We start from the raw sequence: 16,580 nt of genomic DNA on the forward strand, positions 1-16,580 counted from the left end.
TTGTGTATCAGTAAGACTGAGACTTCTGCTCAAAATAACAGAAAATATATCATCAACCTTGGACCTAGATATGTATACCTAAAGAAAGATTGCAGTCCCCAAAGGTGTACCACAGTCATCATAATACAATAAGAGCCACAAGTATTTGGTCAGTGACAAAACACACCAGTGTGATGGATTTCAAAGGAAGCAAAATACTTTGGATTGGAGTGTAGAAAAACATCTTTCATTCTAACACTTCACCAAAAAAGTGTAAAGATAAATCCAGTGTTAGCAGTCGTACTTCCACCTATAACCTAGTGTTCATGGGGGGAAAAGAATTTCAAGTGTTGGACAAGACCCTTGCACGCTTGTTTGTAACATCTTATCACATTTAGACAATGCAAAGTCTGCTGTTGGGGCCAGCACCAGATCTGTGTACTGCATTGAATTTCCTGTGTCACCTGAACTGTCCTCAACTAGGTCCATGCAAATGAAGAGTCATCTTCAGCAGAACAGGACTATCCTCAATTTATACATGACTCCAAAAACAGAATAAAGGTTGCCTGGCAAAGCAAATAGAAGAGACTGTATGACAACGCATGGTGAGGAACATCGAATTGTTATGCTGTATGATCAAGACTTGCTTGACAAATGTAAGAGTGTTAGACAAAGGTGAAAACTAGGCAATTGGGACTGAACACTCCACTTAGATTGTCTAAAATGCTGCAAAAGTTAAAACCTGAGCAACCATATTGTTTAGTCGTACTATGAAAGCAGTTCAAGACTTTTTCAGCTGTAAATAATGAGAGGTTATTTGGAGACCAAGTCGGTCACCTGATCACCACACAATGCAGCATTGTTTATACTGTAACTCAGGACCAAACTGAAAGCAGAATGACGCAGGAAGGTAGTAACTATATACAGCTGCAGTAAAATTACCAATTTAGCTCGCAAAAACCAAGTTCTTGACTGTTTCCTGTTGTCTCTTTCGTAAATTGTTAGTTTCTCTGGAAGGCGCAATGTCCTGATGAATTGTATATCACAACAGCTATGAGAGGTTGGAAATTCCACCCAGCACATTCAATGAAAACAAGTCAGTCAAGATACGGCAAGGAAATTTCTGTACGTCAATTTAGATTCATGCAATATAAGGCTGTTGTTTCAGAATCAGAAAAACTAATTTGTGCCCGAGGGGCAATTTCACGCTTTTGTTTGAAGGTAAAGTGGTTTTATGGTTTAAAAAAAGCCATACAAAAAAATCTGAGACTTAAAAAACATAAGGGCAAGACAATCTGTCGGCTATTTTGTTCAGTTCAAAGTAATCCTGTTAAATAAAAAAAGATGGAGAAGAATATAAATATATTAAAATAATCACTGATCTTATACCGTTGTCATGTACTAGTGCAGCAGTTACCAGTAGTACCACACCTATAAACAATAAGAGTTCAAAATCTCAACATCTTATAAGCAAAAACATCATCATGTCTTCTAATTTGATGAAGCAAATAATATGACTGAGACTGTAGTTTCGTGATCTCTGACATGACCTTTGTTTGGTTCTGTTTGTATGGATGCATTCTTCCACACATCAGATCATGTTGATCGGGCGCGCCTGTGGTGCGTTGAGTCCTCCACACCGGTAGGGGGCAGTAACGCATACTGGAAGCTACCCACTTCTTCCGGAATCCTTCAGTAGATGGGGGCGCTCGTCCCGCCTCAAATGAACACATCGGCTTTTGGGAACAAGCTACTTTTTTCGGCTAGTCCGAAAGAAAACAGTCGAGATTTAAAGCGCTGTCGCTGACGTATCTCCTCGGCTTCATGCTCCGGGACAGCGGGGACGCTTGATTGGGTCGGCGTGTGTGCCGTGCCAGGTGACGGAGAGTGGGAAAATGCCAGCCTTTTCACAAAGGTAAAGGTAGACACCAATAGTAGCTAAATGGAGAAAATGTATCTCGGTTGAAAACGGGTTCAGAGTAAAACGGCAACTCGGCTGAAAGTGTTCTAAAACAACCATTTGGCTGTAAGTCGGTATATCAACTGTTACATTTCAATTTAAATAAAAAGTGTTCTCGACTGATAGTGAGCCAGTGTGTCAACAATCGGCTAGCTGAAGTATAGCTGCCAATTTTAGGTTGAAGTTTTTTCAGTTGCTTTACTTTGACCTGTGTTGTCAAAGAAGAAATGGCGCTACATTGGAGTCGGTACAGTCATAGGCTTTTAACGCTGTATTAGAAGAATAAATAGATTCCTCAACGACGCGTTGACTGAATCTAGTATTTCTTGTATGTCGAAACCGCTCCCTCCTACCGCCTGCTGTGGTTCTAACGTAACAACCAAACGAATAGCCTGTAGTGGATGGAGTGATGACTATCTAAACGATCCTCTTGTATGTGTTAGTCCGGAGGCCTTTCTAATCCACCAGATACCCTAGGTGATGTTCTCTGTCTTCGCCTCCAGTGGAGAAACCCGTGGGTTTGCTTCCCCGGCCAGTGCTGAGCATTCCTGCATGTAATAAGCTGCTTGTTCAGGGGCCTAGTCCTGCCACAGTGGGCCAGTGACTCGCCGGTGCGCTCGCCGAGTCCCATACAAAGAGGCTCTGTGCGAGTGAGGCACACTGGCCCCCTGGGAGGAGAAGGAGGTCCAGCTTCACTCTTGTTTGATCTGTTCCCTCTGCCATGGAAATATGGGATGCAGCTTTTCAGTTAGAACATTGGGTGTCACCTGGCATAACGTCCCGTGTGTGCATCGCGTTTACTGTGGACAGGGAGAACAGGTTATTCCCACATCTCCATTACTGCCCTACTCGTCGTGGCTTTTATTGAACAGACACAAAAAATGCAGCTCTGCCTGTGCAGTTCCACAGCTACTTTTAAATAACGTAGAGTTGTAAGAATGGAAAAAAAGTATATACAAGCCTTTTTGTTAGAGACTTAAGGGCCAAATGTTAAGTCCTCCCTCTTTCAGTCATATCTAGGGCAATAATTTGTTATTTATGGAATGACAGTAAATGATGTTGCATTACTGAAGCTGTGGTATCCTGTGTTTTCAACACTGCACTTGGTCAATGGTCTTGGTAGTCAGAAAACATTAAGGAATGGCTTGTTTAAGCCGAATGAATTCAGGCAGATGTTGGAAACCAGAGCATAATCATCATCTTGTGCTGCAGAATTTGTTTCCTAACAAATATAGAACTAAAACGTGTTATAGTTTTTCCAGATTTTAAAAAAGGATTCTTTTCTTTTTCCTTTTTTCCTTCACGACATGGCCCATTGTACCCTTTAATGTTGCCCTGTATTTAGGGTTTGGTCTGCACTGGTGCTGTTTCTCTACCCTTCCACTGTGACAGCAGAAGAAGAGTCATCACTGCTGGAAGGGTGGCAGGATGTTTGGCTCTTTCGCTTCCTGATCAACCTGCTTGGATACTCTTCCATCATTGTCCCCGGCTACCTCCTCATCAGCTACTTCAAGCGCACCAATTATTTAGACACAGGTGTGTCCTCGTAAATTTGCAGACCTTTTTTGCTTCTCGGTTACAAACGTGTTTCAGTCCTATCCCTTTTTTATTCCAAGCTAATACGATGTAATCTCTCCTTTCCTGTAATTTTAGGCAGTGGTCGATTCTTTCCAGTTATCAAGACGTGTGTTTTTGGCAACGATGACAAGACAGGCCAGTTGGACGACGCAGCAGTCATACCCAGGACAGAGGGAGATTCAGGCTCGTCACTCAAGCAGGCTATTAAGTTGATCTTTTGTGCTGCTGGGCTTCAGGTGGGGATCCTCCAATGGGATAAAGAAAACAGCCACTAGCCCAGTCATCCTCAGTTTTTCTATTTGCACATGTGTGAGCGTTTCAGGTTTGGTTATCCAAGTGAGACATTCATGAAAACCTTTCAGGCTCTGCAGTTTAGCAGCGTAATCTGAAATATCCTGTTGAGCCCCTGTGTGAATATGTCAACAATTTCATTAGTGGATTTGCCGCTACTGTCTTGAAGAGGTTAACACGCAACAGGAACAGAACAGTTGATCTACTTTTGTAGAGCTGTAACTCGTAGAGAAATTAACACGTCTCACTTATGCACACATAATCCCCTGCTCTGTGTGAAAGGAAATCTCCATTGGCAGGTGTATATATCACCATGGCTGCTTCCTCTGTTGCAGCAGGGGTTTAATATAATTGGCAATATATGTTTTATTAATGTAGAAAAAAATGCAAGGGAAAGTGGTTGACAAGAATAAGCAATAGCATAAAAATATAAAAAGTCACGTGACACGAAAAGCAAATATTTTAGAAAAGATAGAGCACAGATCAGATCATAAGTTAAAGTCTGTTAACAAGCAATTAAGATTTGATGTTTTCAATATTTGTACAGATGCTCACAGACTCTTACCATATTTATCCCCTTTTTTAATTGCAGGCATCATATTTAACATGGGGGGTCCTGCAAGAGCGGGTGATGACACGCTCCTATGGTGCCACAACCCCAGAGGGTGAGGGTGAGAAATTCAAGGACTCTCAGTTCTTGGTCTTCATGAACCGCATCCTGGCCCTGACAGTGTCCGGCTTGTGGTGCGTCCTGTTCAAGCAACCTCGCCATGGAGCACCCATGTATAAGTACTCCTTTGCCTCACTCTCCAATATCTTGAGCAGCTGGTGCCAGTACGAAGCGCTCAAGTACATCAGCTTCCCCACGCAAGTCCTGGCCAAGGCCTCCAAGGTCATCCCTGTGATGTTAATGGGGAAGATTGTGTCCCGTAAGAGCTATGAGTATTGGGAATACTTGACGGCTGTGCTAATCTCCGTAGGCGTCAGCATGTTCCTGCTATCTAGTAGCACAAGTAAACATCCATCCACTGTCACCACCTTCAGTGGCATCATCATTCTCATGGGCTACATTGTGTTTGACAGCTTCACCTCCAACTGGCAGGACAACCTGTTCAAGTACAAGATGTCATCAGTGCAGATGATGTTTGGGGTCAACCTTTTCTCCTGCCTTTTCACTGTGGGGTCACTACTAGAGCAGGGTGCCTTCTTTGACTCACTGGCCTTCATGACACGTCACTCAGAGTTCACTGTCCATGCTGTGTTGCTCTCTGTGTGCTCTGCCTGCGGCCAGCTCTTCATCTTCTACACAATCAACCAGTTTGGCGCAGCTGTCTTCACTATCATTATGACCCTGCGACAGGCCATTGCTATTCTCCTCTCTTGTTTCCTTTATGGTCATGCCATTACTGCAGTAGGCAGCTTTGGTGTGGTCATAGTTTTCTTTGCACTCTTCCTGAGGGTGTACGCCCGCAGCCGCAGGTCCAGTCGGCGGTTAGTCCAACCAGTCACACAGAAGGTGTAGCATCATAGAGTGGCACCAAATGGGGAAACTGGCACCACGTTTTCAGTGGTGCACGTTAGTCTACGCGTGTGGTTTTCTTCTTCAGATACTCTTTTTCCATGGGGTTTTTGGGTGTTATGTTTTTTGTTTGTGATGATACAGAAAGGGATTATGCAGCTTTGACTCTTACACCAACATCCCCATCAGGGATCCATGATTTTTTTTTTTTTTCCCTCTGGTCACAGATGTTTCGAGTGCCTGTAAGAATGTCCAGTAGACGAGTCCCAATCTGCAAACTGCCTCTTTACAATTTGACTGTAGACTTTTTCTTAAAACACCACATGTGACTTGTGCAGCCAGTTAAAGGTTACTGTGACACTGTAGAAATATGTGAGCTGTATGAAGATGTATTCATGTCTGAATTTTTATAACATTGGCCTTGACTTGACTCTAGACATGGAAGAAGATGACCAGAGTTCTTAACATTAAGACTCATGTTTCTGTAACAACAGCTGCTTAGCACACACTTCATCTGGAGAGAAGGGGCCTTTTATATGTCTTAATATGAGATATCAATATGAAACGCTCAATATAGTGCCGCCTCATGGTCCATTTTGTCTTTATTCAAAATGAAAAATGTGAACAAGATCCAAAAAGTGAAGGTAAAAAAAAAAAAAATGTGTTATAAGAATTGATCTACTCTAAAACTGCTCAATTTCCACACAACACAACCAAACCGGGTGCTGCTGTGGGTTCTGCACCTTGTTTTAAGATATTTTTATGTTCAAAATACATGTTTTAATTGAAGTTTTACAGCCAAGCTAAATATCCTGTAAATATATCTCAGAAGTAGTTTATATTTTATCTTGTTTTTTTTTTTTCCACCTCTTGTCTGTTGTACTTTTGTAAAAGGACTTCCTGGTGCGTTTCACTGAATGTTACTGAATACTAAATGGCCAACTCAGATAGTTACAGCTATCAGTAGGATGTATGGAGATCCACCCAGGGAAGAGGTTGCTCAAAGGAAGGTATACAGGGGAAATGCAACGTAACCATCGGTACCTTGGTTTTATCATTTTGTTTCTTCAGATTCCTGGATTGATAGTAAATCAAATAAATTAACTTATAATTTTCAAGTGAAGAAGTTTGAATTCACTGTTCAGCATTGACTTTGCAAAATGATTTTCTGGAGCATTTGGCATCGCATTGACAAAGTTTATTGATGTTCCTCAGTTCACAACCCACCTTAAGCAGAAATAGCTTCAAGGAAAACAAGAACGGCACTGGGACTGCAGGGATGTCTGCCAAGGTACATGGAAGAAAAAGGTCTTTTTTTTTTTTGCGATGTAAGGTGGGTCAGTTCCTGGTTGTGTTTGCATAACATCCACAGAGGGAAAGCTATTCATGTCTCAAAACAGGTTTTACTGATCACTCTGTGAGAATTAGAGACTTAAGGAACTCACCTCAGTCGTCCTGTGACTGTTAAATGTAAACACCTATACAGTATTACTGTTAATTTGAAGAAAAATAGCAGTGTGTGACGTTAAAATAAGCTGAGAGTTGTCCACGTCTCTAGAAAAGCCCGACTGTAATGGCAAAGATTCAAAAAATGTGGACTGCAAGACAGATGGGAGGGCCACTACATGGGTGTCAAGTATCCAGCCTTATTTCTTAAGTTGGGAAATTCCCTTTTTTAGCTATAATTGTTAAAGTCAGTTAAAAAACAAACAAATAGGCAAGGTTCTTGTTGGTGTTTTATATCCTTTGGCCCAAGGATGTAAATACAAAGCCAGACAACTTTTTTTTATTATTATTCAAATTTAATTTTGTGTCCTTCAAGTCTCATTTACACAGAGTACAGAATTTGTCGCACTGTCTGAAGTTATTCATAAACCAGACCCCCTGAATCATATTGTATCAAACTCAAGCCTGGTTTTGATGGTGATGAGTGAGATTATCCACCTCTGGTTTGCAAATCCCGCATCTGCTCACCAGGGGAAATTCCTCTCCATCACTGTGTTTTGGATATCAATGTCTCAAAGGCCACCAAGTGGATCCACTTGCAACGGAGAAATTGACACAACCTTTAAACCATAATTGCATGTGGTACCTGTTGTAAGTGGAACAAACAAACCCACAGATGAATCTCCCCTCATTTTCACTGAGGAGGGGGTTTCTGGGGGTCATTTAATGTTAGGCATCCTGTCTGCCCAGTGTGGGTGTTCTGGCACCATTAAGTCCCCAGTATATATTTACTTTTTGACATATATTATTAAACGAGCCATATTTACCAGGGCGTTTTCCGTTCAAAATAATGCAGTATCGGTGACAAAAAAAATTAAGAAGGCTCTTACAGAGACTGAAAAATGTATTGCGTTGGCCGGGAATCGAACCCGGGTCAACTGCTTGGAAGGCAGCTATGCTTACCACTATACCACCAACGCCATATTAGGAAATAGGTCAAAAAGGAGATTACTGTCACGGAAAACTATGTCTCTTCGTGGCATTTAAGTGTTATATCAAACTTCAATTCAAACCCAAATTTATATTCCGAATCGAATAAAACGGGCCTTCAGCATGCAAAGGTCACTAGAAGAGCGACTCCATGAGGAGACGTGAGGAAGCCTGCAAGAGCAAGAACAGAAAGCAGATTTACAAAATCAAATGTTTCCACAGGAAGCCTTAAGGGGAAGTCAAGTCACTGCGTCTTTCCACTAAAGCTGTCTATTGATCTCAAGCACACAGGACTTGTCACTGTTGATGTAAGAGGGAATTCTTGTCTTAAGATATCTATTCTCAAATTCCAGGATGAACAGTATTGTAACTGAACTACGGGGGGGGGGGGGGGGGTAAATTTCAACGATAAATATTCAGATATCGAATATTTATCCAAGGGTTACAACAATGCAACGTAAGGGCTACATTGTGAGTGAACAGATTTAATGTGGGTAAAAAAGAAGCATGTCGGGTATGTTAAAATCTTTTTTTTTTTTGCACATCACAATTTTATTCTCCTTGAATGTTATGACAACGCTGCTAAAAATATTTTCTTAGAAAACGGTTTCCGATTTTTCTTTTTACCATTTGGGCCCAAAACGTTATCGATAAGCCAGTCGAGATATCGACTGTTTTGACATATTGATCATGTATAAAGCAAGTGTTAGAATAAAGCTTGCCCTAAAATGTTATTGCTCTACGCATCTGCAAGTTTTAAATTCTAGGCCAAGGTTTATGGTTCTATACCCGTGTTTTATTCTTAAAAAGTCTAGTGGAATCAGAAATTGGGGACGTAAAATCTCTGTTTAGTGTAGCAGTGGCTTGGAATTGGGCGTTTAAGTGATGTGTTTGTGCAAGACAAATACAGGTGTTTCCGAATGACACCGCTTGAGTTCCCGCTCATCACCTTGATATAGAGGGAAAATCGCGACACCCTCGCCCACGTCGGTTTTCCTCGAAGTAGACGCCCCCTCATGACAAAAAAAAAAATCAGCCTTTAAATTATTGAAGGGTGTGGAATTATGAGGTAATTTACTGGCATGGAAACCGCTATGAGTTAGAGGTGCAATTTTTGCTCTTACGGCATCTGAGATGACACATTAATATTGTAGTTTTGTGAAAATGCCCTTTCTATTCTGCTGGCGTGATCGGTGATTCAAGTTATGAAGTAACTTGATCAGTATCCCCACCTAGTGGGCATTTAGAGCCATTTGAGGCAAAGATCCACCAACAGCACCACTAACCATGTGAGCAAACAGTGGCGTGTCCATAAAGAAACACACAATGGCTAAGGTATTGCATCTTTAATTTTGCAAAACAAGACTGGTTACAGACAAGCCTGGACTCAGGCAAGGGAATGACCGTCCTCGCTCCATGCAGCGTGCATTGTTGCACATGAACAGAACCCAACCAAACCATCAGATCCGACCTGATAATGGAATGTACCACTTTCTTCCTCACTCAGCTACCTCGCCACCATTAAGTCAGTGCAACAGGGTATCAGAACAAATGTGCTGTCACCATGAACTTACACAGCAGGAAAAAAAAAACAAAAAAAAAAAAAAACTGTTTTTCTTAAAAAGGTCTTGCAAGGTTATGCTCCAGCCACAAGAGCAACACTGGTCCACCAAACAACATGAATTATTATTTTGCAGTTAAGGATGAACAATTTAAAATCGATGCTAATAGAATTCTGGGGCAGGTCTAGTCAACTTCTTCCATGCGTGAAGCGTCATCGTCGTCACCTTCTAGGGGAGGAATATCATCTGGAGCTGATGTAGAGGCTGCCTCCTCTACAGGAGAGTCATCATCATCGATACCTTTATAAAAAAAAATAAAAAAGTCAGGTATTTTACAGTATAGGATAAGAAACTATTCACAGCAAACTGATGTTCCTGAGAACTCTTGACATACCCAGTCCGAGTTTGATCATTCTGTAGATGCGGTTGGAGTGGGTCTGTGGATCATCCAGGGAGAAACCTGATGACAGCAGAGCGGTCTCAAAGAGCAGGATCACGAGATCCTTCACAGCTTTGTCGTTCTTGTCCACCTCCGCCTTCTGCCTCAGGGTTTCAACAATAGGGTGGTCAGGGTTGATCTCCAGGTGTTTCTTGGCCATCATATAGCCCATGGTGGAGTTGTCTCTGAGTGCTTGGGCTTTCATGATCCTCTCCATGTTGGCTGTCCAACCATAAGTGCTGGTCACAATGCAACAGGGTGAGGATACCAGTCTGTTGGAAACGGTCACCTGGAAGATGGAAAAATAGCATTGAATAGGCACACAATTGGGGAGGGGAGGAAAAACCCACAAGCAAAACTCCAGTAACTGACCATGCAAAAACATTGTCAGGTTAGAGGTTTAAACACCAAAGCATTACAAGCTTACTAAACCAGTCATAACTTCTAATGTGTTTAGTACTAATAACACTGACCAGGCATTAAGATTTCAAAACAAACATTCCTGATGTCAACATGTCCACACAATTAGAATTTAATTTTAAAAATTAACAGTCAAATCATTCAGGGCACACAACCTAACAGGGTCATTTGGAGGCTACAGCAACTCACCAGAAGCCATTAGGATCAACTAGACACCTGTTACCAAACAAAGCACGGTCAACTGCTTGGGAGTAAAAGTTTGACTGACCATGTAAGGACATGTTTAGTAGAAAGAAACTAACCTTCTCTACTTTCTTGTCCAAAATCTCCTTCATGAGCTTGCAAAGGTTCTCAAACTTAGACTTGTCTTCCTCCATTTTTTTCTTCTCTTCATCATCCTCTGGGAGCTCCAGCCCTTCTTTGGTGACTGAGACCAGGCTCTTGCCATCAAACTCCTTCAGTTGCTGAACACAGTACTCGTCGATGGGCTCAGTCATGTACAAGACCTCGAAGCCACGCTTGCAGACACGTTCAACAAAGGCGGAGTTGGCAACCTGATCCTTGCTCTCGCCTAGAGGTTTTTTTTTTGATAAACACAGAATTAGTTAAAAAATAAATAACAGGTCAAGAGAACACTTGGATGGGATATTTACCAGTGATGTAGTAGATGGATTTCTGGTTATCCTTCATGCGGGTAAGGTACTCTGTGAGGGATGTGGTCTCATCTCCAGACTGAGAGCTGTGGTAGCGCAATAACTCTGACAGCTTCTTGCGGTTTTGAGAGTCCTCATGAATGCCCAGCTACAGGAGACAATGGGGGGATTCAGAAGTTTTTAGTCCAGAAACACCTCTCATGACCGTATTCCCGATACCTGTTCTTCATATAGTTTGATTTCAACTATTTCTTGATACAAATATTATTAAGTGTCTTTTTAGATACAAGACTGATAGCCCCAAATAGCAGAATATTTCCAATTAATAGCATACTATGAACAAAAACAAAATTTCTGCTTTGAGTTGCTGAAGAAAAGCTTCTTTGAATTGTGGACTTACGAAAAAGCACCAAAGTAGCTTCAAGACTTTGAAAATGGAACTGAGGAATCGGCAAGTTCTCAATTATAAGGTTTAAAAAACATCCATTTTAGTTCTTTGTACCTTGATGTTCTTTGAGAAAGCTTCATAGAACTTTTTGTAGTTGTCCTTATCCTCAGCCAGTTCAGCAAAGAGTTCCAAACACTTCTTTACAATGTTCTTGCGAATGACCTTAAGAATTTTGCTCTGCTGCAGCATTTCCCTGGAGATGTTAAGTGGGAGATCTTCAGAGTCAACCACACCACGGACAAAGTCTGAAAGGAGAGAGAAGAATTTTTAAGAACAAGCACATTGTGACTTTTCAATAAGTCAACTTCTCGAGATGAAACACTTACTTAAGTACTCTGGGATGAGCTCTTCACAGTTGTCCATAATAAATACTCTCCTGACATACAGCTTGATGTTATTCTTCTTTTTCTTGTTCTCAAAGAGATCAAAAGGTGCACGACGAGGGATGAAGAGCAGGGCCCTGAACTCAAGTTGACCCTCTACTGAAAAGTGCTGTTAAAAAAAAAAAAAAAGCTGAATACATCTGCTTTTGCTAGCAAGGCAGTACAGATTTACAGACTATTTCAGATTACACAGTACCTTGACAGCCAGGTGATCCTCCCAGTCATTGGTCAGGCTCTTGTAGAACTCCCCATATTCCTCATTTGTGATATCATCTGGATTCCTTGTCCAGATTGGCTTTGTCTTGTTCAGTTCTTCCTGGTCAATGTATTTCTCCTTTATCTTCTTTTTCTTCTTCTTATCCTTGTCTTTTGAGTCTTCTTCATCTTCTGAGCCGATGTCTTCAATCTTTGGCTTCTCCCCAGCTTCATCTTTATCCTCCTTTTCTGCTTTCTCATCCTCTCCCTCATCATCACTGATCTCCTTGTCACGCTCCTTCTCCACCTAGAGAAATATGGTCCTATTTTGATCTGCCTGAATGCAACTGCAATCAGAACTAAATGTGTAGCAAAAGTGTACTTACAAACAGGGTGATTGGGTATCCAATAAACTGAGAGTGCTTCTTCACAATTTCCTTGATCCTCTTCTCCTCAATGTACTCCATCTGGTCCTCCTTCAGGTATAGAATAATCTTTGTTCCACGGCCAATTTGCTCTTCTGTGAATGCAATCACAAACAGACACCTTTAGGGTACTCTTGAGACCGTCAATGCTGTTGCCCTCTATACCATGAAGCAAATAAATTGCTCCTTAATCCCTTACTTAAAAAAACCCTTCGACATAACAGGCCCCTTACTGTTTTCAACTCGGACTGTGAAGGAACCACCAGCAGAAGATTCCCAGGCATATTGTTCATCGTCATTATGTTTGGTAATGACCACTACCTTCTCAGCAACAAGGTAGGCAGAGTAGAAACCAACACCAAATTGCCCAATCATGGAAATGTCAGCTCCAGCCTACAAGGAACAGAAAACACTAGGTAATTCTAAAAACAATGAGGAGTCTTGTGAAAATTTGAATGTAGATAAACTTTCAACCCTAAACCAAAGTGGGTAGATAACCCCAAACACAACCCTCTGTAGTACCTGCAAGGCCTCCATGAAGGCCTTGGTGCCTGACTTCGCAATGGTACCCAGATTGTTAATAAGGTCAGCCTTGGTCATGCCAATTCCACTGTCAATGATGGTCAGCGTGCGATCAACTTTGTTAGGAATGATGTCAATTTTCAGATCTTTGCCACTGTCCAGCTTGGAGGGGTCGGTCAAGCTTTCATAGCGAATTTTATCCAGTGCCTGGAATCAGATTGGAAACACAATGTAAAATTTATATAGCTAAATTCCAACTTTGACACACACAAAATCAAGACCAAAACCATGACAACTTACATCAGAGGCATTAGAGATCAACTCCCTGAGGAAGATTTCCTTGTTAGAATAGAAAGTGTTGATGATCAGGGACATAAGCTGAGCAATCTCTGCCTGAAAGGCAAAGGTCTCAATATCCTCCTCGTGTTGCATTTCTTCAGGCATCTGCAGGAAAGCACATTTGAGTGGGTTTAAGTCAATTCGGGTGTCACAATGTACAAAACTGAAATCGATCGAAGCATATTTAACGTAATCCTACCAGGGAACAAAAATACTGCGTACAAACTATCACCGTGATAGCATGACAGTGCGAGCTGCTCCCATCAATGAGGAGGTTCTGTGATATTGGACAGACGCCAGTGTTTCTCAAATTGGCGGAAGTAGCAGTTAACCAACATGGCGTCGGCCAACAGACAATAGTCTGCGCAAACACGTGCTTGACGAAGATTGAGGACAAAAATGAAATATACCAATCGGAAATGCAGAGTCACGTAACGCAGGTTGTTCGATATGCCAATCCTGTAAATTACGGTCGCCGGATGTATAATGCTAAACGCCACGGTTGTTATTTTCAGACGAGCTATGAAGCAGAGTCAAGAGGAAAAATAAACTAGACATTATTACACTGCCGTAGGAGTTAGGTCCAGCTAGTATTAACCAACAGTAAGAGGACATTTAATGAACTGTATTTGAGGTTTGCTATTCATCGAATCAACGTACGACTAACACTCATTTTTATTAAGTAACGTTTAAATCGTTTTGTCGTCTACCTTACACAGGTCTATAAGAATACGTCTGATAGCTCACAGATGTCTTGATTCACGGATCATCTAGCTATCGTCTCCACCACACCTGCCTTTGTGAAACCGAAGCTGGATCTCCGGGCTCTGCAGTGCCGCAGTTGGCCCCCCCTTACATAACCTGTTTAGTCAAATAACCCGAATTGTTGCGAGTTTTAAAAATGTAATAAATGCTGCTAAATTATGAATAATCCAGTCTCGGTATAGAACCGCTAGACAAAAGAGCAAGAATATAGTCTTGAGTCATTCGCTAGGCGTCCGTAGAAAACCCATTGGACGGGTCTAATTTCATATTATTTTTAACGGCCGTATGTGTTACAGACGTAACGTAAACATTCGTTTACTGACCTTGGTTATTTCGTTGACTTAATCTTGAATAAAATGCAACAGAATAATTGTCCCCTCTGCTCTCTGGCGTAGGAAAACTGAAAGGGACTTCCTCTTATTGGACCGGAATCTTTATACACGTGCATGGTGCCGAGTAGGCATATCCTTCCGCGGTACGCCATGTACACTATGGATACAATTGTACGACACTGGATCTTAAAATGACTCAGGAGCAGGCAAGAGTTTTAGCAGATAGATAATTTATGATACTGATCGTGGCTATTGTGCACTAGTCAGTATTCGGGTGCTTATACGACTGCTCGAGAACAACCTTGGAGCTGATGCGGTGTGTGGTTATGTTTATTGTAAACTCTATCATTTAAAAAAAGGAACAGAAACAAACTCAACTATTATTCAACGGTGTCCTCCCGTGCACCTGATGTTTAAGGCAACATTGCACCTTGAAAATACTGCAATGGTAATGGAGGTAGTTTACTCAGCGTGTCACTGTTGCCACCTAGTGGCATTTGATAAAACGGGGGGGAGGGGGGTTACTCCCGAGATCGTTTTTTCTGGAAGGACTATACTTCGTTTTTGTGGGCACACACTGGCGAAACAAACGTGAATTAATCAATTTAATGCCTATTTCGCATTTATAAACACGAATACACCGGTCATTTCGCGATGGAGCTTCAAAACGCTTGGATCTTTTTAATGCGATGGAGGAATATACAAAAGGAGGATGGGTGCGCTTCGTTTCTTCTAGCAAGTTCTGTTGGAAAAAAAAAAACCCGCCTAAAGTGACGTCACAGACATGTCAGCTGCAGCCCTCGCGGCGCAGCTGCTGCCTACAACAGAAACACCATGGTAACATGCACTTCCATCCAGGATGAGTAGGACGATTAAATAATTCAAGCTGTTCGTGGACGGCCACAAAATACATCAGGTGTATCAACAAAAACAAAACGAAAGCTTGGTAGGCTTATGATAAATGTCGTACCGATTTTCTTTTAACTTCCACAAGTGTCCAGTATTCTCTTCCTAAAAATGTCAAGTCATATGTAGCACAATAATAATTACTGTGAAAATGTTAACCTGAAGTACAGGTGCATCTCCAGGTTGAGGTACCCTGAACACCTGTGCAAAGCTATACAACATCCGTATGTTTTTGGCCCATATTATTACCCCTGTCTCCACGCACACACAATTAGATTACAACATTTAGCAATTTTAATAATTGTTTATATTTTACACAACAATCTGTTTACAAAAAGCGTGATGAATGGTAATATAAGATTCAGGACAATCTTACGATCAATCCACTGTGCCTATGTGTCTTGCGAAGAGGCGAAGACTTCCACTGCTGATGAGACGACAGTCAATTCTGTTAATTCACAGTGATGTAACATAGAGCATGAAACAAAAACACCACAACCACTTAAAAAGGGGGAAGCTGTGATGTCATAATAGAGGCAAGGAGGGTATGATGTCACACAAGGAAAGCAGTGATCTGTTTTTGGTGGGCTGCAATCACAAGTCTCCCACCTGACAGGGAAAGCTGTGATGATGTGGAGAAGGTGGTTGCCGGGATGTCTGTCAGTATTTATCTTGATAGGTCATAGGGGCAAGTGTGATTTTATTCAAAGAAGGCACATTTTCTGTGATGTCATATAAGAAGGTCACACCTATAGTCCAATTACTATGTTACTATAAGAATAAGAATAAGGATAAGAACAACTTTACTTATCTCGAAGGAAATTGTTAATAATATAGAGACTATGTGAGGAAAAGACACTCACTATTACCTGCAACACGAGGACAGATGGGACTGCAGAAAAACCCTAGAATTGTCTGTTGCCATATTCGTTACATTTGGGCGAGGTTTCTCTTTACTTGGAAGCAAAAATGCAGTCACTCATATTTTTCTGGGAACTGTATAGATTACTGATCTTGTAAGCTGTTATTGTAAGAGGGCAGAAAATGTAATAAAGTTGTATGTAGTTTGAGAAATAGATATCAGAATCAGAGAAAAATGGACTCGAAGGCCGGGTGTAAGATGTGGATGTATTATTATATTTGTATGTGATGTGTAATTAGCTCATGCCAAAAAATACCAAAGCTCAATTTCTGGTGACTTTGAAACAATTTTGTGAGGATTATTTTTTGTGTTAAGTTATGATCTCTGGGAGTTTTGGGTTAGGGCAACAACGTTTGCCATTGTTGCATTTGTCTCCCTGAACAATAGGCTAACATACCATCATCAGTTCCTGATGTTAAACAGTCTAGGTGTGAGGTTTTCATGAATCATGACAACAAACTGAAAAAACCCTTGCAGATATTAATTCCAACCCACAAGATCAACTT

The 16,580-nt window shown here is 41.4% G+C and overlaps 2 protein-coding genes and 1 non-coding gene across 3 annotated transcripts; 1 reads left to right on the plus strand and 2 right to left on the minus strand.

Moving 5' to 3' along the window:
* Positions 1-1,490: 1,490 nt before the first annotated feature.
* Positions 1,491-6,446, plus strand: slc35b2 (solute carrier family 35 member B2). Its single transcript, XM_086166958.1, has 4 exons — positions 1,491-1,894; positions 3,285-3,475; positions 3,593-3,753; positions 4,401-6,446. The coding sequence occupies exons 1-4, from the start codon at positions 1,875-1,877 to the stop codon at positions 5,328-5,330; spliced, it is 1,302 nt and encodes a 433-aa protein (XP_086023084.1). The 5' UTR covers positions 1,491-1,874; the 3' UTR covers positions 5,331-6,446.
* A 1,235-nt stretch (positions 6,447-7,681) lies between these two features.
* Positions 7,682-7,753, minus strand: trnag-ucc (transfer RNA glycine (anticodon UCC)). The gene has a single exon. It is a non-coding gene; the product is annotated as a tRNA-Gly (tRNA).
* A 1,341-nt stretch (positions 7,754-9,094) lies between these two features.
* Positions 9,095-14,374, minus strand: hsp90ab1 (heat shock protein 90, alpha (cytosolic), class B member 1). Its single transcript, XM_086166960.1, has 12 exons — positions 14,238-14,374; positions 13,111-13,254; positions 12,811-13,017; positions 12,522-12,681; positions 12,250-12,383; positions 11,865-12,170; positions 11,612-11,777; positions 11,340-11,530; positions 10,838-10,985; positions 10,487-10,755; positions 9,720-10,053; positions 9,095-9,625 (listed from the first exon to the last, which is right to left on the minus strand). Exons 2-12 carry the CDS (start codon positions 13,252-13,254, stop codon positions 9,510-9,512), a joined length of 2,175 nt encoding a protein of 724 aa, XP_086023086.1. The 5' UTR covers positions 14,238-14,374; the 3' UTR covers positions 9,095-9,509.
* Positions 14,375-16,580: the final 2,206 nt, after the last annotated feature.

The sequence above is a fragment of the Fistularia commersonii genome, chromosome 20 (assembly GCF_037954325.1).
Source record: "Fistularia commersonii isolate RoL2024-O1a breed Wild chromosome 20, RoL_Fcom_v1.0, whole genome shotgun sequence".
NCBI lineage: Eukaryota > Metazoa > Chordata > Actinopteri > Syngnathiformes > Fistulariidae > Fistularia > Fistularia commersonii.